At 42.2% G+C, this 21,332-nt stretch overlaps 1 protein-coding gene across 2 annotated transcripts in view; it reads right to left on the reverse strand.

The window, feature by feature from the left end:
* INTU (inturned planar cell polarity protein) overlaps positions 1–21,332 on the reverse strand; it is a 361,378-nt gene that overhangs the window by 85,409 nt on the left and 254,637 nt on the right. For both annotated transcript variants that reach the window (XM_069242352.1, XM_069242349.1), the window contains exon 10: positions 11,076–11,138. In XM_069242352.1, the coding sequence (XP_069098453.1) occupies positions 11,076–11,138 (63 nt within the window). The remainder of the gene's footprint in view (positions 1–11,075; positions 11,139–21,332) is intronic.

The following is a 21,332-nucleotide window of genomic DNA, read 5'->3' on the forward strand; positions in this document are numbered from 1 at the left end:
AAAGTATTATTCATGATGGGATGAACAATGCTTTGTTTAAAAGTATTAGTCTCAATGGCTTTTAGCAATGCTTCATCTAAAGTTATTATTTACAATGCTTTAACTAAAGGGGTGTTAATGCTGATGGTAAGGAAAATGTTTCTTACCTAGTAAGCATCTGTTTGTGGCATGTAGTGCTGCAGATTCACATGCTCTGCATACTCCTGCCATCCAGTGTTTGGTTCGGAGTGTTGCAAGTTGTTTCTCTTTTAAGAAGCATTTTCGAGTCACAGGATTGAGTGACTCCTACTTCTCGTGATATTGCGCATGGGCATTGATTCCTTTGTTATACTGTTTTCCCGCAGGCGGGTGAGAAAAGAAGTATGGAGAAAGAGATGTCCATGCAAATGCAACTACATATGTACAAGTATATATAATAAACAGTAAGTGGAGGGACCTCAGGTGTCCTGGGAGGAGCGAGTGCGCATGTGAATCTACAGCATTACATGCCACATTAAAGATGCTTACTGCGTAAGTAAAACTTTCTGTTCAATGGCATGTGTGGCTGTATATACACAAGCGCTGTATAGACTGTAAAGCAGTCCCTTCATAAAAGCGGTGGGTAGCCTGTGGGAGTTGCAGTTGACTGGAAAAGTGTTCGCTGCACAGATTGACCTACATTGGTTTCCTGACGTGCTAGTACATCCACACTGTAATGCTTTGTAAACTTATGTGGTGTAGAACATGTAGCTGCCTTACAAATGTCAGCTATAGGTATGTTTCCAAGAAAAGCCATAGTGCCTCCTTTTTTCCTAGTACAATGTTCTCTAGTAGTAACAGGTAATTGTCTCTTTGCTTTAGCACAGCAAGTTTGTGTACAGTTTACTATCCATCCAGCTATGGTGTTTTTGAATATTGGACTGCCTTTGTGAGGTAGTGAAAAAGCCACAAAAATCCTTTCAATTTTCCTAAATTCTTTTGTTCTGTCAATGTAAAATATAAGTGCTTGTTTAACATCTAGAGAATGAGAGTTCTTTCTGCAACTGAATCAGGATGCAGAAAGAAGGCTGGTAGCTCAATAGAATGGTTAATATGGAATTAGGAAACCATTTTTGGAAAGAACTTCGGGTTTGTGCGAAGGACCACCTTGTCTCTATGAATTGGTAAAAAAGGTTCTTCCAAGGTTAGGTCCTCGAGCGCACTAACAAGTCTGAGTTATGTGATAGTGACTAAGTATGCCACATTCCAAGAAAGATACTACAGAGGGCATGAATGAAGTGGCTCAAAGGAGGGCCCATGAGCCTGGTAAGCAGAACATTGAGGTTCTGGGGTGGTGCAAGAGGCACTCTGTGTGGAATAACCCATTTAAGGCCTTTCATGAAAGCTTTGATGACTGGGATTCAGAACAAGGAAGTCTGTTCTGCAGATGTGCAACTATAACTGCAAGATGTAAGTGAATAGAATTGTAAGCTAAATTTGCTTTCTATAAGTGGAGCAAATAACAAACGTTGTCTTGGACAGTAGCTTTAATAGGATTAACACGTTTGGGTTGACAGTAGTATACAAAACGTTTCCATTTTGTGGCAAAACATGCTCTGGCTGTGGGTCTATGAGCTTCCCTGATAATGTCCATACATTCCGGAGGCAATCCTAAGTAACCAAACTCTACGACTTCAGGAGCCATATCGCAAGACTGAGTGACTTGGGGACTGGTTGTCTGATCTGTCCTTGATTTTCAGTGAGGCGGTCCAACCTGTTGGGGAGCTTCTCGTGGGGAACTACTGAGAGATCCAGAAGTGTGGTGAACCATGGCTGACGTGCCTAAGTGGGAGCTTCAAAGATCATGGTGAGAGATGTGTATCAGATCCTCCAAACCAGAAATGGAATGAGAGGGAGAGGTGGAAGAGCTTAAGCAAATATCCCTGACAAGTTCATCCATAAAGCGTTGCCCTTGGACAGAGGGTGTGGAAACCTGGAGACAAAGTTAGGCATTTTGCCTTTTCTGCTGTGGCAAAAAGGTTTATCTGAGGAGTTCCCCACTTTAGAAGATATTTTTGAAGGGCTTGCGGGTGGCGTTCCCATTCATGGACTTATTGCACACTGCTAAGCAGGTCTGCAAACTCGTTGTCTGTTCCTGGGAGATGTGGTGATGGAGAGCCCACTTCCATATTGCCAGAGAGTTGTGACAATTTGGATAACCGTGCCACCCCTTGTTTCTGTAGGTAATACATGGCTGTCATGTTGCTTGTGCGGACTAAGACAACCTTGGAGACAGGTAATGAAGAAATGCTGTCAGGGCTAGAAATACTGCCTGAAGTTTGAGGTGACTGATATGAAGGAATAGGTGCCGGAGATCCCAAAGGCCCTGTACTGTGAGGTGTCGAAGGTGAGCGTCCCAACCCATCAGTGATGCATCTGTGGTCAGAATGACCTGAGGCACAGGGTCCAGAAAAGGCCACCCTTTCAACAGGTTGGTGGTGTTCCACCATCGCAGAGAGCAGTGAGCATGGCCATCTAAGAACACTAGATCTTCCAGGTGACCCTGTGACTGAGATGACTGATAAGACAGACACTGCTGTAGGGGACGCATGGGGAGTCTGGCATGGGGAACGACAGCAATGCAGGAGGCCATCATCCCTAACAGCTGCATCATAGTCCCGACTGTGTAAGTATGATTCTCCTGAAACTGGGGGAAAAGAGACTGAAAACTTTGAACCAGAGTCAGACTGGGGTAAGCTAGCCTCAACTCTGCATTGAGTGTAGCTCCTAAATAGGGCTGTATTTGAAGAGGTTGAAGATGGGATTTGACAAAGTTGATTGTGAATCCCAGAGTGTGAAGCAGGTCCACTGTCATCTGAGTGTGATATTGGCACTGTGGTAGTGTGCTGGCTTTGCTGAGACGCTCGTCTAGGTAAGAGAACTCCTGTATATTTTGTATTCTGAGGTTTGCGCGACTAATGCTAAGTACTTTGTGAAGACAATGGGAGCAGTCCTGACTCCAAAAGGCAGGACTTTGAACTGGTAATGTTTGCCTGCAGTCAAGAATCTTGCATCGGGGAGAGGCACAAGTTACACACTAGATGTTGGTCAGTGTGGGGAAATTTTGTGCGGCACCGAGGACAGAAACAAAATTGCACTCAATCCATCAGTTCAGCAGAATTTTAGGTGGCTTGTGGGGCGGTATGCCCGAAATGGGTGAGGACACCCTCGAGGCCTTGCGGTCAGTGCCCGGACCGGTGAGTGGAGACGAACTAAAAGATGGAAATACGCGATCGAGAAACAATACAGTTGATAAAGAGAAAACAGAAAGATTTTGAAAAGGAGCAGGACGAAATACAGAGCGAAGAGACACACATCCGAACTTGAAGGTGCAGAGAAAACAATCTAACAAAGGAGGTGATGCCCATGCACAGTATCACCGACAAGGAGGAGTCACTTGATCTGGTGACTCGAAAATGCTTCTTCGAAGAAAAACAACTTGCAACACTCCAAACCCTACAGTAGATGGCAGGAGTATGCAGAGCATGTGTATCTACTGCCACACATACCATCGAACTGTATGTTTCTGAAAGGCTACACTGCTTTATTAACAATACTGTAAGGAAATATTATAATGACATGTGATTCTGGTCTTGACACCGAGTTACATTGAGCTAACGTAAGGTGACACACCCATTTATGGTTATGTGCTTTATTGTAAAGGGAAAGTGGTTACTGTGATTTTTGAGATCATGATCCTGTAGTGGTCAAATGTAATGTTGATAAAGGTATTTCCAAAGGTATTTCCATCAGACTAATGTATATTCGTAAATTACTGCGCAGCATTAAGTAATGTGTGTTTAATAAGTGTACTTCATCTTTTTTCCCCAAACAAAATGTACAAACTGGACAATCAATTATTGAGTGTTACCACTGTGTGCCAGTGAACAGTGATTACGAGCCTACACCACCTCCCATCAGTCGGCCTTGGACTGCTCTGCCTCGCTACCCTGAGAGAGTCAAGTACTACAATGGGGGTGGTTGGTTCCCAGTGGAAGAACAATGCGGACCCATTACTTGTGCAAGCTACACAACGAATGGCCTGCTTCCTCACTGGGTCTTTTACAGATATTTGCGTATGGCTGGCCCCACAGGGTTTAAAACCTAGAGGTTTCTTGGGGGACATCCCTAAGGCACACAGGTAGCAAATTGCTAACAAAAAAGAAAAAAAGGTGTACAAAAATGAAGAAAAAAAAAAAACACTCAAAAAGTGACTGAGGTAGCTGGTTCTGCACTGATGGCACTGAAAAAAAGGAACTGATGTCAGCACGCTGAGGTGGAGCCTGTATAGACACTGCGCAAGCCAAATCCGGCATGGACGGCCCCTATTACGCCGGCTCAGAGCCGATCAGCATCATCTACCAGAGCATAGAGGTATTGCTCAAATTTCTTCAGATCCAGTCTGAGGCGTGAGGAATATTCTAAGTTAAGGTATCTGGGACAAGAAATCTCTATCATATCTCTGTGTACAGGTGTCATTGTAACCATATGTCACTCAGTCCAAAGGAGGCTGCAAAAGAAACAATGTATGTTATGCTTGTTTGTGAAGTGTTGTTGAGAGCTGCTTCTAATGCATGCATGCATGACAACGTTGACATTGCCCCCAGTAACAACAGGCCTATCAGGCCTCAAGCATGACTGACCCTAGTGTGTGTAGGAAACCTTTTGTAAGGAGGGACAGGCACTCAATGGCTCCTTTGGCCAAGGGAGTCTGCACTTCCTGATGCAGCAGGGAGAGACAGTTCTCGGTCAACTGCTCTGCAGATGGTGGCAGGGAAGGTGTGGTTTCTATAAATGGAAGGACGTAACTCCTTTGAATTGAGATGGCCATTCTCAATCCATATGTAAATCCAGCATGGTGGACCAATGCAAACCCTTGTCTTCCTAGGAAGTCGCAAAGCTTGTCACATAAATGAGTTTCTTGCAACAGACAGATTTATGGTCCATGTATCTTTTGCCCGTTTTGAGAACTGTGCTAATATTCATTTTATTAATGAAGCGGTTTACATTACAGGATTGGCACTTAATCTTTGGGCCATATATTATTCTTTGTCTTTACTACCATTTTTTTTATCTATGCCATTTAGAATGAGGGGACTATGGGAAGTGCCACTGTTGCAGTTATAAAATGACATGTGTCTCAATGTGAACCTAAGTGGTCAATAAACCACTCTCTCTCTGCCTGTACCTTATGCTGAAGTATCTGTCGAACAACTTTCCTAAAAGATTTGAATAACTATACACTTCCACTTCTATCTAGTAACTAAGATCCAAACTAACGTGTTAACAATAAACTGTTTGAGGTCAGTTCCGCCTGAACCCCACCTATTTAGCAAGCTCCATACACAGCCTCACTGTGTGAAGTCTGTGGATATGGAGGGAGGTCAGTCACAGAAGGGACCCATTCTCTTTATTGTACATCAGCCATCGCTACAATTCTTCAGTCATTTTTACTCCAGATAAACATCTGACCGCCTTCCGGGGTGATATTTGTCTCATCTGCACTGTTTGCTGCATTACTTTGTCCAACTGAGAATCCCCTCCACAGACTATCCCCTCCACAGACTAACCAGTCAGGGAAGCCTCATTTCCATTCTATGACAGCAAGTCACTCTGATGTCATTCTTTGAATTAGTCTTTCCATACAGTGTTGTTTCCTCTCTTTCTTATCTTATTTCTATAGGTAGATGGTCATTGTTCCATGCCATGACTTTTCCCAGGTCCTATCCCCAAAGTTTTCTTTTTCTCTATCCAGTCCCATACCACCTCAGAGGAGTAAAAAAAAAAAAAAAAAAAAAAAAGTTGATTCAGCTTGAAAAATGACTTCAGCTTAGCTCATCAGAAGGTGCAGCACAAGTCCATAGCCCTTAATTTCTGTCTGACTCCCTCAATGGATTTCCACAGTTGCTGCACATGGTGCATATAAGTTTGGGAAGATTAAAATGCACTTGCAGTCAAACATAGCTGGGTCCGATGAACATATCATCCTCAGTATTTTGTCCTGGTCTACAGAGTTTAGGATTTTAGAAATTAGTAGACAAGGTGGGACCCTGGGCCGGGCTGTCTACATCAATACATGGTGTGCCCTTTCAACCACAAAGCATGTAGAGCCTACTCTCTGGGAACTATGTTTCTAGAAGTTTTTCAGGTTGTGTGTTATCTGCACGCTCAGGGAATGCTGCAATATGTAGGCTGCTACACAGAGAATACTCTTCCACATCTTTGAGCACCTTCCCCCAATTCCTGAGTTGTGGTCATCACGTCGGCCACATTATCCAGTAGGGCCCTTACTGTTTCTTCTAGTTCTGAGATATGCCTTATATGTTTTGGTCATCTGATCTACTGCATTTTTCATGTTTTGACGCAGTTAACCAACATATAGCCCTTACCTGTCCTATCTTGTTTTCAAGGTCAGTGGTGTCGTTTGAATTGCATCTATACAATAGCCATATGCTATGTATGGCTGTATTGCTTTATCCCACATCAGTATCATTGCCCCTTCCCGCAGTTCTAGAGGTGTTTGTACCGTTTTTAAGCAAATTCATCTATTTGGCTTTCGTAGGAGAGATTATGGAAGCGGAGGGGTGTGGCAGATGGGAAAATGGAGTAGTCACATTTTTCGGACCCTCTGCCTCCACCTCATTCAGCACCTTCTGTCTACAGTGGTCAATGACCAACCTACTGAAATGAAGTAGGAAGAACATCCCTGGGATAGGTGAAAGCATAGTCCATCAGAGAGCAGTTTTGACCTGGTCAAAGCTCCAATGGGCCTCTGCTGTGCTCTGTTATGAGGGCCGCGAGGCAGGGAGCAAAGACGTCCCAGACGGAGAGTGATGCATGCGGCTGCCACAGCAGTATGCACCTGTCCACTTAGGTTTCTGACGGCATCAAGGGAAAAGCAGTCCTGCAGTGCGTGCAAATTCCACAGAGCTGATGATTGCCTATTGTATGGCCCTGATTCACAGCATAGAAGTGCAGAGGCCGCCAGGACAACAGGGAGATGCCCTTCCTCTTCCATTGGATGATGCCTCTATAAACCGTGCATTCTGTGGGACAGCTGGACCCACTGAGGACCGACTGCCTTTCTCTTTGTTGGAATGGTAGCTGAAGTGGGGTGCAGGCAACAAACTGCAGTAAAAAATATTGTATGTGTGGCTAAGAATATTGCATGTGTGGCTAATGGAACTCCAATAGCACACCTTCATAAGTTCATTCACGGACACAAAATTGAGCAGACCACTGCACATGTGTAATGGTCACAAATAATATGAGCAGCCACTATTAGAGCTCATAGTGGCTGAAGGGCGAGGGGGACCATTCTACCCCTTGGCAGGTGATGCACAGAAGGCTCTTTTCTGGATCATACATACTGATCAGACCACTACGGTCTCATAGCACGCCCAGCAAACAGAAAGACCCTCACCTTGGGAAAATAAAGAGTAGGGTAGTTAAGTTACCCTGATAAGGGGACAATACAAACATCATCCTCTTCTCACCACCACAATCCATGTAGAAGAACCCGGTAGCGACCTACCCAGATTCACATACACGAGAGAGCTGCTGTGAACCCTTAGAACAGAGCTTCTGTGAGTCACCAAAGTTTGAATCAAACAATTTTGACTACTGTGCAGCCACCTTACTAGTCATGCATTGACTGATGAGAACTGCAGGCATCCTTTTAATGATTGGTGACCTCCAGTAACTGTTTTTGAGAGATCTGAAGATTATCATCAGATGTGAAGGGGATAGCTTCTCTATGCAGGAACAAACAGGTGAACTGTCCTTGAAATAGCAACACAACGTGGGAAAAGGATCATGAAGGACTAACATCTGCATACAAGGAATTCCAAGGAGGCGGGGGGAGTTAGGGTTGGTGTGGGGCAAGATCAAGATATTCAAGCATATGTATAGATCCTGTTGCGAGCTGTTGGGGACACAACCAACAGCCCACCAGTGTGCCTTGATCATCAGGGCAGACTTCATGGGGAGAAGAGATGGCCCCTCCAGACATCACCAAAACCAAAAAATTTTATCAAAACGTGGTGCTGCTAACACATTTAAAAATGGGGATTTGCAATATCAAGAAATTAAGGGCAATTTTTTTTCATAACCTGGCTGTTGCCGCTTTGCAGCCAAGGACAACATTAAAGCGAACCTGTAACCCAGCCAGGCATGAAACACTGTCTCCATAACCTTCATACAGGAAGGCCAAAATCATTACTAAACCTCTCTAAGAGGCTGGAGATGTTGTGGAATTAAAAGAAGTGGACGTCAAGAGCAAAGAGACAGGCACCCGGATTGGGATACGTGCTAAGAAGCAGGCTCGCTGGGGCACTGTTCTGCACCGAAGAAATTTAATGAAACTTTCTTAATTGATTTAGCAGCAGGTAGAACAAAGGAAGTAGAATGCTTAATAGAGTTTGGTGGTTCTAAGGATCAGAAGACTGAGGAACGTAAGTACCAACTGAAGACTCCTCTACCAGTCAGAAGTTTAGCAGGATTTGCCAGGGGGAATACATGAGGGGTTCTAAGAAAGGGTCCAAATCCACTGTAGTCTTATCCTGATGTGTGGGCCCATGTTGGTTACTTTGGGGTTATTTTTAATGTTTGTTACAGGAGACCCATCTCCTTAGCACAGATTGGACATATTTTAAATCAACGTGGTTCTCCACAAAATGTTTTGCCTCAGGTCTCACTAAGACAAGTGAGTGCTGATACTAGTAAGCCAAGTCCATACAGGTTTACATCTTTTTTCTGAAAGACTTAATACCTTTGATCCAATATACACAGTTTTTAATTCTGGATTGCTGGCCTCATCTATGATGGAAGCCACTGTCATTAACATATTCTAGTGATTAGACATGCTCAATATTGGTTGGCTTAATCGACCAATCAGGGTTCATTCCTGGTTGAAACTATGGCGACGCCACCAAAATGTTCTCCACCTCAGGATAATATGCATAGTCCCAAAAATAATGTTATCTATACAGAGGTGACTTGTATTTTTTTTTAACAAGACTGTAGAGGTGTTTGGCTTTGGTCGGAGGTTCTGAAAAAAGGGATCCTGTTTTTTTTACACACATTGCATGGCACAAATCAGTGAATCAGAGTAAATGAGAAGTTTCCCCTGGCATGGCAGGAGCGAAGGGTTACGAGGCAGGGCTTCACCCTGTGTCTGCTGCTGTTGGCTCTTACCATAGATCCCTGAAAACAAAATAAGGGAAAGTGGGACATAAAAGGAGTAAACATATAGAATGAATATAAATTAACCAAGTATGCGAGTGACATCTTAGTCTTGATAGTTTACACTCACCATTCCCTATCTCCCTTCATGGCAGAGATAGAGAAATCTTGAAGAGTAGCGAGATTTAAAATTAAATGACAGAAATCCCAGGTGTGCCTCACTGAAGGAACAAGTAAAGATCCTGGAAGCCTGTTTTCCTTTTCATTGAGCACCATAAGTGTTTGCTTAGCTAGGGTTTTAAACTATGGCAAGTATTGACTAGGTGTGCACAGCATACCATGGCTTACTAGTTGAATTTATCCAAAAAGACCTGAAGACATGGCATATTAATGGACTTGCCTGGCTAGATGTGAAAAAATAAATGACAGCACTTCCTCAAATACTATGGGCCTGATTTAGAGTTTGGCAGAGATGGTTACTGACCAAATTTGAAAATTAGCTTCTAAAAAACAGGAATGATAAGAAACTCATCTTGGACATATAAAGTCCTTTATCAAACTCAGATTGGCAGACAAATACACTGTGTCAAAACAATGGGAAAGAGAACTAGGGCAGCAAGTGCTGAAGATTATCCAGAGTGACCACACACACAGCTGTTATGGAGGAAAAGACCTCTTCAACTGACCATGTAACACATAGACACATTAACGAAACAAAGCTGAGGCTACTCTAAAAGTGTTGCACTGTAGCACTAAGTAACTCGTTAGTGATGATGTAATTAAAAGTGATTGTTGGTGGACAACAAAAAGATGACATACAAAAAAACTGTGGACTGATGATTTGCTTGCAGCTCTTGCCAACTTTTAGATGTAGGCAAGTGTACATGTTGAAATGACCATTGATAAAAAAAGAAAAAAAAAAAGATTGCTGCAATTTCTTTTATCAAACATGTTTTACAATAATCATACAAAATACCTTTTCCACATATGATATAATTTTGATACAAAACATTTGCCTAACATTGTGATCTTTTCTTAAAATCGTTTTAATATGCATTTTTATAATACATATAAAGTTTTCTATTACATATGGGTATACAGTCACACACCCTGCAAATAGAGGGAATGCCCCATATACATTTTTTCTAAATACCTTCAAAAGTCCAACTCTCATTTCAAACACATCCTTTCAAATATACAGCATTTATAAACAACCAACTGTAAACGTAACGTTGTAAAAATAGTTTGCTGTTTTGACTTTAATTCTTATTTGTATTTTTAAACTGTTAGGAAATATTGATAGATTATGGAATTGTCCAATTAGAAAAATATACTTTTGACAACATTTTGCTTGTTGTACAATAGAAAGCAATATTAAAACTGGTCCATGGTATTACGGAAGTGGAGGCTACAGTAAAAGATGTTTCTGATATAAAGGACATTTCTTTACAGTAATCTGAAAGTCTTGCATCGTTTACACATGTACATATTTTGCAACTAAAGTAAGGTATACTAATATAAATGAGAACAGCTATTTTGAAAAACAGCCACAGGTTGTTGGCAATAATCCTATTGGTGGCAATCTTCATAAGGTTAAACCAGGCCAACACACTTGCTGTTAGAGAATGCAAATCTCTCACCCAGAGATGACTAATTTAAAGAATACTATGATAAAAAAGCATGTTGTCATCAATCACAGACCATGTTCTAAATATTTTATTTATACTGGAGAGGTTTTGTTCTAACTAATACATTCAGTCATGCCTGGATTCAGTGAGAAACACGTGAAGTGCCATTGCATTGTTTATATTGGTGACCATTTGAGGCATGTATCACTACAATTTCTTGCATGCACCAACACTAGATTGTCTTACCTTGTAGAAGAGGCAAGAGCCCAACATCATGTACAAACGTCTAATGCCATAGTAGTCTTCGGACTGTAAAAAGAAAACATCTGATATTTAAGTCCAGTTTCATGAACTAGCTGACATGGAGTTTGGCAAAATTAGTTTGTCTGGCACTACTGAAAACCTAATGTTTTAGTTACTGGGTACTTCATTCAATATTTACTGTGTTAGTAAGCCAGAGCAAATAAAAGGGGAGTTGTTCACAGGAAAAGACTTTCTAAAAAGGGAGGTTAGCCTGCTTTACATGTGGTAATGTTACTATGAAGAACGGTGTTCGATGCACAGGATTGTCAGAATCATTCATTATACAAGCTCAACTCCTTGTCCTATGGCTATAAAATTAGGATTGTAGAGTAAACATTTGAGATACAATAAACTATGTTCCACTGAGGAAAAGCTCCATTTGATGTTAGCTTAGTAAAATTCACAACCCAGTAGTATTTCGTTTTAAGGCACACTAAAAAAAAGTATAACAAAGTGAACAAAAAAAATTCAAAGGCATACTAATCCCAGGAGAAGAGGGTGTGCTAGTGTCCCTCTCAGTTCCCTCCAATGAAATACGGCTGTAATGTTAGTGGAGATGTCTTCAGTCCCTTTCATTTGAGGACTGGTAAGTGTTTTTCAAAACAGCAAGCAAATGTTGCCACCTCTGGTGATTTAAAGAATAGCGTAATCATTTTGTAATCACACTACCACAACGCTTTAGCTGCTGAGGCTTTTACATCCAGAGTGCTAAGCACTTATTTGATGTTTGGGAAACTTTTGCAGTTAAGCCTTTATAACATTTCTTCCACAAAAGGCACACAGGCCACATTTGTGCCTTTTCTCACCCACATGCTGGAGGTACTTACGGTAACTAAGGTTTGAGGATTCCCTTGAAGAAAACTGAGAAAACAGCCAAAATATAGCATTTAAAAAAATAGAAAAAAGTGACGCACAAGAAAGTGTAATCTTTCCTAAAAATTGTGGCAACAAAAGGTTTACTGTGCTAAGATCACCAGCCTCCCAACTGTCAAAAACAAATAGCGCAATTGAAAAAACTTTACCACAGTTTTTGCCATTTTTAAGTGGTAGTCCATTTTTTTTCTATTTATGAGGTTTCTACGTACTTGCAGTTTGTTGTGGAAATAGGTGTGAAACCCATGGGTGAACCCTGAAAGATACACATTTCTGAAAAGTAGACACACTTTTGAATTCAGCAAGGGGCCACTTATGTAGATGACTTATGGTGGCACTAAACAAACTGATTTGTGACAAGAATCAACAAATAATTAAAATAGGTAGGAAAAATATCAATAGGTGACAACGTTTTTTCATCTCTACTTTTTTGCCCCGATGGCTGATGTACAAAAGTAACATAGCAACTGTCCATCAGACCTTTCTGTTTGCAGGAAAATATAGTGTTTCCCAAATGCAGGCGATACCCAAAGCAAACAAGTGGGATGCAGCTTATAATGATATTTCACTGTGTGCAGACCAGGCATCAATTCATAGGCAAAAATGTAATGAGTGCAAAATAGTTCTGAAGAAAACCTAGGCATTTTTTTATTTGAGCCCTGGATAGTGAGTTCAGGAACACTGATTATTTGTACAACTCTGAATTTGGGGATACCGTTATCTTTTGATTCAAGAGCATTTTGTAAAATGTGTTCTTATTTTTGCACTTTGGATTACAATGTTCTATTATTCTGTTTCCCCACACTTCACATAAAACAGTATCCCTCTTGTGTGGATAGGCCTTTTAGCTGCAACACAATAGGCTCCAAAATGCTACATGAAGACATCGAGTTTTCACCATGAAATTGACCTCCTTTGGCAATCCTGGTAGCGCTGGTGTTTGGGCCAAGGCTCGGCCATAGCCAAGGGAACCCCATCAAAATCAGACTTTCTAAAACCCCATAACGACACCCATGTTATAATGATACCTAAGCACAAATGAATCCCCATTAAGGATTTGAAGTCAGCAAGCATATAGTTGTGAACATGTCACTCCCATGCTTTTTAAACAGGAAGTGGCGGTTCAGAGGGAAGATCACTCTCAAACACTTTTATGTAATTAATAACAGCCATCTCATGTCAGGAACATTGTGACACCCTGAAAAGGCTTAGTTAATTATCTTCCAATGACGAACATCTCCCTCCTAGGTCCTAGAATAAAGCTCACACATGGATTCAAGTAAAAGGAAATTTTTCACTGTAGTATTTCAGATGAAAACATTTTCAGAGTTAACATTTTAAACTACAAACTAACAATATTCTGGCTTGTTTTGGAAATAGTATATTTTATGCTGCATGTGCTCCAACATTCCAACACAATTTTGTGAAGGTATAAGACATTTTAAATACATTTCAGAGCAATCTGGCTGGTCAAATTGAAAAGAATTAAGGATTCAGTGAAGGTGATCAAATAAACTAAGGTAGAAAGCACTTGTGAATGCAGCAAAACAAACCAAGTAGTTAGTAACTCACAGAAAGCATATGCCAAAAAAGGAAATCAGCAGGTTAAGTGTTGGCCAACATTTCCAAACTGCAGGAATTGACAAGGACACTCCAAAGAAGCTTGTGATGTTGCATCAAAACTGTAATGAATCCCCATTAAGGATTCATATGTAATATGCTCTGACAACCAAAAAAACTAGCCTGTGCTAAAACAAAAGCAGAAATTTGTGCGGCAAATGTACTATGGTAAATACCAAAGAGGTCATGCTGACTGAATTCAATGGTTTTACAAACCCCTGCAGTGCCCACTCAAGTTTTCTATGAGAAGAAGGAACCATCGGCACACAGAGACTGCTCCAATCCTCGTCCATTTCAGAAAAGAGGTGAAGACCCACCTCTTCATGGAACACAAAATTGCAACACCCTGAAAAATCACACTTTACCCGACTGACTACTACCTTGTACCTGTACTCTGGAAAGGATCCTGAAATTTATTTTTGCCCTCTGACTCTGTACAGTGCTTCACTCCCTCCAGCCATGTTTGTATTCTACAAATACCCAGGATACATAAATGCACAGCTTGTAGCTCATACCCCGTGCATCTCCTTAAGAATGCAATGGGGAGCTATGGCAGAGGGTTGGGGTGGGGTTCAGGAGGGGGAACTTGGGTCAATCAAGGTGATGGGAACAGAACTAGACTAACTGAATTACCACAGTACATGCAGCCTCCAGACACTGGCCATACTCCCCACTTCCTCACTTGATCTTCTGCATCTCACGTACCTGCACTACATACACCGCCAATGCCCAGCACTGCAGCTTAAATACAGCAAAGGAAGAGTGCTTGGAGCAACTGGAGGTGCAGGAAGCATAGAGGAGGGGCTACCCAGATCACAGGGGAGTACAGCAGTAATTTTGGACTGCTCGAACAGACAAGCAGTTGTTGGTACTTTCATGGACTTTGACAAGCAGACAACCAATCTTATTGTGACACTGATTTTCAGGTAACTGAAAACCAAGGTTATTATCTTATTGTGCAACAGAAATTTTAATAAAAATAAGTTTTAGAGATAGTAGTAAGGCTTGGGCCTCCAGAGGGCTACAGAGTAGTGCCACCAATCGGATGATTTACCTAGAGGAGGGGTTATTCTCAGCCTATGCTACACCCACAACTCCCCACATGGCACTTGAGCTCTGCCCTTCCTGTCAGCAGGCAGGCATGTTGTGCTACTGGTTGGATAATCAGAATAAGGAGCTGCAGCACTCCTTTTACCACATCCTGCACCTCTACTGTGTCCTGTACCTCTATAGGCAGTCAGAATAACACATTGAATAGATACAGCTAATATTGAGAGAATACTACTTTGACCAAAATGTGAATGACAATTTTTTAAGCAATAGCTGAAGGGGGCTGACCCTAAAAAAAAAAGTCAATAGTTGAATGGGGCTGACCCACAGCATCTGTCTATGTTGATAATATGAGCTCTAACGAATAACCAGACTAAAAGGATCCAAACGGTACAGGAGGCAAAGCTAGCCTTGAAATCAGGAATGATGACCAATATACCTTCACATGCTGATTATCCTTGCGGTATTTTTCTGACTCACTCACCCAGCAACCAGTTCACCGGCAAGAGGCAGAGGACTCTCACGGCAGCACCAGGCATCACAAAAGGGAGGTAGCGGCTCTCGCTGTGCAGGAAACCGCTAATTCTTGCAGGCTTACTGAGACTCACTTACCCAGCAACCAGCTTACCACCAGGAGGCAGGGGTATTCTCACAGCAGCGCCAAGCAGTGCATAAAGTAGATAGGGGCTCCAGCAGTACGGAAAACTGTTAATCCTTTCGGTCTTACCAGACTCAGTTACCCAGCAACAAGCTTACTACCGGGGGGAGGGAGGGCCCTTACGGTAGCTCTGGGCAACGCATAAGGCAGATAACCGCTGCAGTCTTACTCTGACTCACTTACCCAGCAACCAGCTTACCGCCAGAAGATGGGGAGAGGGCTTTCACAGCAATATAGGGCAGCACATGAGGCAGATAGGGTCTCCTGCTGCACGGGGCACGTCTGGGTACATACCCGGCCCAAGACTGGGCCAGTCTGCCCCTGGCAGAGGCTGGACTAAGATTACCCTCTTTATTGGTTGTTCAATGAAACAGTTTGTGGTCAAGGAGAAAAGGAAATGAGCTACTCATTTTCTGGGTGAGGGTAAACCAATGGCTAATAGTACAGTTACTGACTTAACCAGCACAATGAGGGTGATTGATGAGGAAATATGCAATGTGAAAGAAAGGCTAGTGAGCACTCAGCGGGAGGTGAGGGATGCTGCCAGCTCCAAATGAGATTCACACAAGTTTAGGGTGTTATAGAAAAATCTCCTCATGCACTGACTTTAAGGGGAGATAATTCCTGTGTAATTGTAATGCTATCTGTATTTAACCACCAGCTCCATCTTGACCACTCACTCCATTTTGTGCTTAGCTTAGCTGCAAACACCGTCACATTAGTGGCGCAGGTATTCTTTTGCACACAGCTTGTGCAATGTTTTTTCCCTCTTTCTCACCAAGGATGGGAACATAACATGGAGGAGTGAAGGAGATGAGGGTGTACCAGGAGGAGATTGTTGATGGTAAGGCAGGGAACAGCTCGGTCTTGGAAAAACATGCGTGAGTTGGCCAGTCTCTAGCGTGTTCTTTTCAACACTGACCTGGTACAGCCAGCGTTTGAACAACAACTTACTCAATGGGAGGGGAGGCTTCTAGATGTCTCCTCTCCAGTTTGTTTAAAGTATATAAGGCAGTGGGAGTTTGACGGCTGGTTAGACGGAACTCATCAAAGGAGGGATGCCTTGCTCAGAAACGAATCTCACTGCGGGTAGTTCTATCTTTCCCGACGTCCGGGTTCCATGGCCTGAAGCTGGCAAACAAATGGATGATGTTGATGTCAAGCCCCCATGGTGATGCATTTTTTATTCTCTTTTTTAACTTTGCGTTTTGCATGTGTGAATATGTAGTGTGTATATATATATATATATATATATATATATATATATATATATATATATATATATATATATGGAAAATGTCACTTACCCAGTGTACATCTGTTCGTGGCATTAGTCGCTGCAGATTCACATGCTGTGCACATCCCGCCATCTGGTGTTGGGCTCGGAGTGTTACAAGTTGTTTTTCCCATTTCGACTCCATTGCGCATGGGCGTCGACTCCATCTTAGATCGTTTTCCCCGCAGAGGGTGAGGTAGGAGTTGTGTATGCTAGTAATAGTGCCCATGCCATGGAGTGAATACGTATGTACATAATGAAGTTTAAAGTAATATATTTACAAATTTACAAATGTTCAAGATCAACTTCTAAACGGCTAGACTCCCGGGGAGGCGGGTGGGCGCATGTGAATCTGCAGCGACTAATGCCACGAACAGATGTACACTGGGTAAGTGACATTTTCCGTTCGATGGCATGTGTAGCTGCAGATACACATGCTGTGCATAGACTAGTAAGCAGTTATCTCCCCAAAAGCGATGGTTTAGCCTGTAGGAGTTGAAGTTGTTTGAAATAATGTACGTAGTACAGCTTGACCTACTGTGGCCTGTTGTGCAGTTAACACATCTACACAGTAGTGTTTGGTAAATGTATGAGGCGTAGACCATGTTGCTGCCTTACATATTTCGTTCATTGGAATATTTCCTAGAAAGGCCATGGTAGCACCTTTTTTTCTGGTTGAGTGTGCCTTTGGTGTAATAGGCAGCTCTCTCTTTGCTTTAAGATAGCAGGTTTGAATACACTTAACTATCCATCTAGCAATGCCTTGTTTAGAAATTGGATTCCCTGTATGAGGTTTTTGGAAAGCAATAAATAGTTGTTTTGTTTTTCGAATTAGTTTTGTTCTGTCAATGTAGTACATTAGCGCTCTTTTGATGTCTAATGTATGCAGTGCTCTTTCAGCTACAGAATCTGGCTGTGGGAAGAACACTGGTAATTCTACCGTTTGATTCAAGTGGAACGGTGAGATCACTTTTGGTAAAAAATTTGGATTTGTCCGTAGAACTACTTTATGCTTGTGTATTTGAATAAATGGTTCTTGTATGGTAAATGCTTGAATTTCACTCACTCTTCTTAGAGATGTGATGGCAATCAAAAATGCAACTTTCCATGTTAAGTATTGCATTTCACAAGGGTGCATGGGCTCAAAAGGTGGACCCATGAGTCGTGTTAAGACAATGTTGAGGTTCCATGAAGGAACTGGTGGTGTTCTTGGTGGTATAATCCTCTTTAGGCCTTCCATAAATGCTTTTATGACTGGTATCCTAAATAATGAAGTTGAGTGCGTAATTTGCAGGTAAGCTGAAATTGCGGTAAGATGTATCTTTATTGAAGAGAAAGCTAGCTTTGACTTTTGCAATTGTAGTAAGTATCCTACTATATCTTTGGCAGATGCGTGTAAGGGTTGAATTTGATTATTATGGCAGTAATAAACAAATCTTTTCCACTTATTTGCATAGCAGTGTCTAGTGGTAGGTTTCCTAGCTTGTCTTATGACCTCCATACATTCTTGTGTGAGGTCTAAGTGTCCGAATTCTAGGATTTCAGGAGCCAAATTGCTAGATTCAGCGATGCTGGATTTGGATGTCTGATCTGTTGTTTGTGTTGTGTTAACAGATCTGGTCTGTTTGGTAGTTTGACATGAGGTACTACTGAGAGGTCTAGTAGTGTTGTGTACCAAGGTTGTCTTGCCCATGTTGGTGCTATTAGTATGAGTTTGAGTTTGTTTTGACTCAATTTGTTTACTAGATATGGAAGGAGTGGGAGAGGGGGAAAAGCGTAAGCAAATATCCCTGACCAGCTCATCCATAACGCATTGCCCTGAGACTGATCTTGTGGGTACCTGGATGCGAAGTTTTGGCATTTTGAGTTTTCCTTTGTAGCAAATAGATCTATTTGTGGTGTTCCCCAAATTTGGAAGTAAGTGTTTAGTATTTGGGGGTGAACCTCCCATTCGTGGATCTGTTGGTGATCCCGAGAGAGATTGTCTGCTAACTGGTTCTGAATTCCTGGAATAAATTGTGCTATTAGGCGAATGTGGTTGTGAATCGCCCAATGCCATATTTTCTGTGTTAGGAGACACAACTGTGTCGAGTGTGTCCCTCCCTGTTTGTTTAGGTAATACATTGTTGTCATGTTGTCTGTTTTGACAAGAATGTGTTTGTGGCTTATTATGGGTTGAAATGCTTTGAGCGCTAGAAATACCGCTAACAGTTCTAAGTGATTTATGTGAAACTGTTTTTGCTGTATGTCCCATTGTCCTTGGATGCTGTGTTGATTGAGGTGTGCTCCCCACCCTATCATGGAAGCATCTGTTATTACGTATTGTGGCACTGGGTCTTGGAAAGGCCGCCCTTGGTTTAAATTTATACTGTTCCACCATAAAAGCGAGATGTATGTTTGGCGGTCTATCAACACCAGATCTAGAAGCTGACCCTGTGCTTGTGACCATTGTGATGCTAGGCACTGTTGTAAGGGCCGCATGTGCAACCTTGCGTTTGGGACAATGGCTATGCATGAAGACATCATGCCTAGTAGTTTCATCACCAGTTTGACTTGTATCTTTTGTTTTGGATACATGGTCTGTATTACATTGTGAAATGTGTGAACTCTTTGTGGACTTGGAGTGGCAATCCCTTTTGCTGTGTTGATTGTCGCTCCTAAGTATTGCTGTGTTTGACACAGCAGAAGGTGTGACTTTGTGTAGTTGATTGAGAAACCTAGTTTGTGGAGGATTTCTATGACATATTTTGTGTGTTGTGAACACCGTCTTAGAGTGTTGGTTTTGATTAACCAATCGTCTAGGTACGGGAACACATGTATTTGCTGCCTTCTGATATGTGCAGCTACTACTGCTAGGCATTTTGTAAAAACTCTTGGTGCAGTTGTTATTCCGAATGGCAACACTTTGAATTGGTAATGTATCCCTTGGAATACAAACCTTAGGTACTTTCTGTGTGAAGGATGTATTGGTATATGGAAATATGCATCCTTTAGGTCTAGTGTTGTCATGTAGTCTTGTTGTTTGAGCAGTGGGATTACGTCTTGTAATGTAACCATGTGAAAGTGATCTGATTTGATGTAGGTATTTAATGTTCTGAGATCTAGTATAGGTCTCAGACTCTTGTCTTTTTTGGGTATCAGAAAGTACAGGGAGTAAACTCCTGTGTTTATTTGTTGTTTTGGTACTAATTCTATTGATTCTTTCTGTAGCAATGCCTGAACTTCTAGTCCTAGAAGATCTATATGTTGTTTTGACATATTGTGTGTTTTCAGTGGGACGTTTGGAGGGAATTTGAGAAATTCTATGTAATAACCATGCTGGATAATTGCTAAGACCCAAGTGTCTGTTGTTATTTCCTCCCAATATTTGTAAAACTTGGTTAGTCTCCCCCCACAGGTGTTATGTGTTGGGGATTTGTGACCTTGAAGTCACTGCTTGTTTGGAGGAGTTTTGGGACTTTGGAATTTTCCTCTATTCCTTTGAAATTGTCCCCCTCTATATTGTCCCCGAAAACCTCCCCGCTGATACTGGCTCTGGTAAGTGGGCTTTGTTTGTGAGGTTGTGGCTTCTGTGGTTTGCCCTCGAAACCCCTCTCGAAATTGTGTCTTTCGAAATGTGCCTCTGCTCTGTGGGGAGTAGAGTGCGCCCATGGCTTTGGCCGTGTCAGTGTCAGTGTCTTTCTTAAGTTTTTCGATCGCAGTGTCCACTTCCGGCCCAAACAACTGCTGTCCGTTGAATGGCATATTCAGCACAGCTTGCTGTATCTCTGGTTTAAATCCTGATGTACGCAGCCATGCATGTCTCCTTATTGTTACTGCTGTGTTGACAGTTCTACCAGCTGTGTTTGCAGCATCCATTGCTGACCGTATCTGATTATTGGAGATACTCTGTCCTTCTTCTACTACTTGCTGCGCTCTTTTTTGGAACTCCTTGGGTAAATGTTCAATAAAGTGTTGCATCTCATCCCAATGGGCCCTATCATATCAGGCTAACAAAGCTTGCAAATTTGCAATACGCCACTGGTTTGCTGCCTGTGCCGCCACCCTTTTGCCTGCAGCATCGAATTTTCAACTTTCTTTATCTGGAGGTGGTGCATCTCCTGAAGTATGAGAGTTGGCTCTTTTGCGGGCTGCTCCCACTACAACAGAGTCTGGTGTTAGCTGTTGTGTAATGTACAGTGGGTCTGTTGGTGGCGGTTTATATTTTTTTATCTACTCTTGGAGTAATGGCTCTCCCTTTAACAGGCTCCTCAAACACTTGTTTGGAGTGTTTTAGCATTCCGGGTAGCATAGGATGACTCTGATATTGGCTGTGTGTGGACGACAGTGTGTTAAAAAGAAAGTCGTCTTCAAGGGGCTCTGAATGAAGGCTGACATTATGAAATGCCGCTGCTCTTGACACCACCTGTGCGTAGCCTGTACTATCCTCTGGTGGCGATGGTCTAGCTGGATAGCATTCCGGACTATTATCTGAGACCGGTGCGTCATAAAGGTCCCATGCGTCAGGGTCATCTTGACTCATTCCTGTATGAGTTGCGGATTGCATCATTGGTGGAGTGGCTACCGGTGATGGTTGCGGAGAGTGATGTGGGGATGGTGGCGGTGTTACTTGTTTAGCCACCTTTGCGTGTGACTGTTTGTCCTTGTCTTGGAAGGCAAGCTTGCGTTTCATTTTGACTGGAGGAAGAGTGCTGATCTTCCCTGTATCTTTTTTAATAAAGAG

This window comes from Pleurodeles waltl, chromosome 1_2 (genome assembly GCF_031143425.1).
Source record: "Pleurodeles waltl isolate 20211129_DDA chromosome 1_2, aPleWal1.hap1.20221129, whole genome shotgun sequence".
Lineage (NCBI taxonomy): Eukaryota > Metazoa > Chordata > Amphibia > Caudata > Salamandridae > Pleurodeles > Pleurodeles waltl.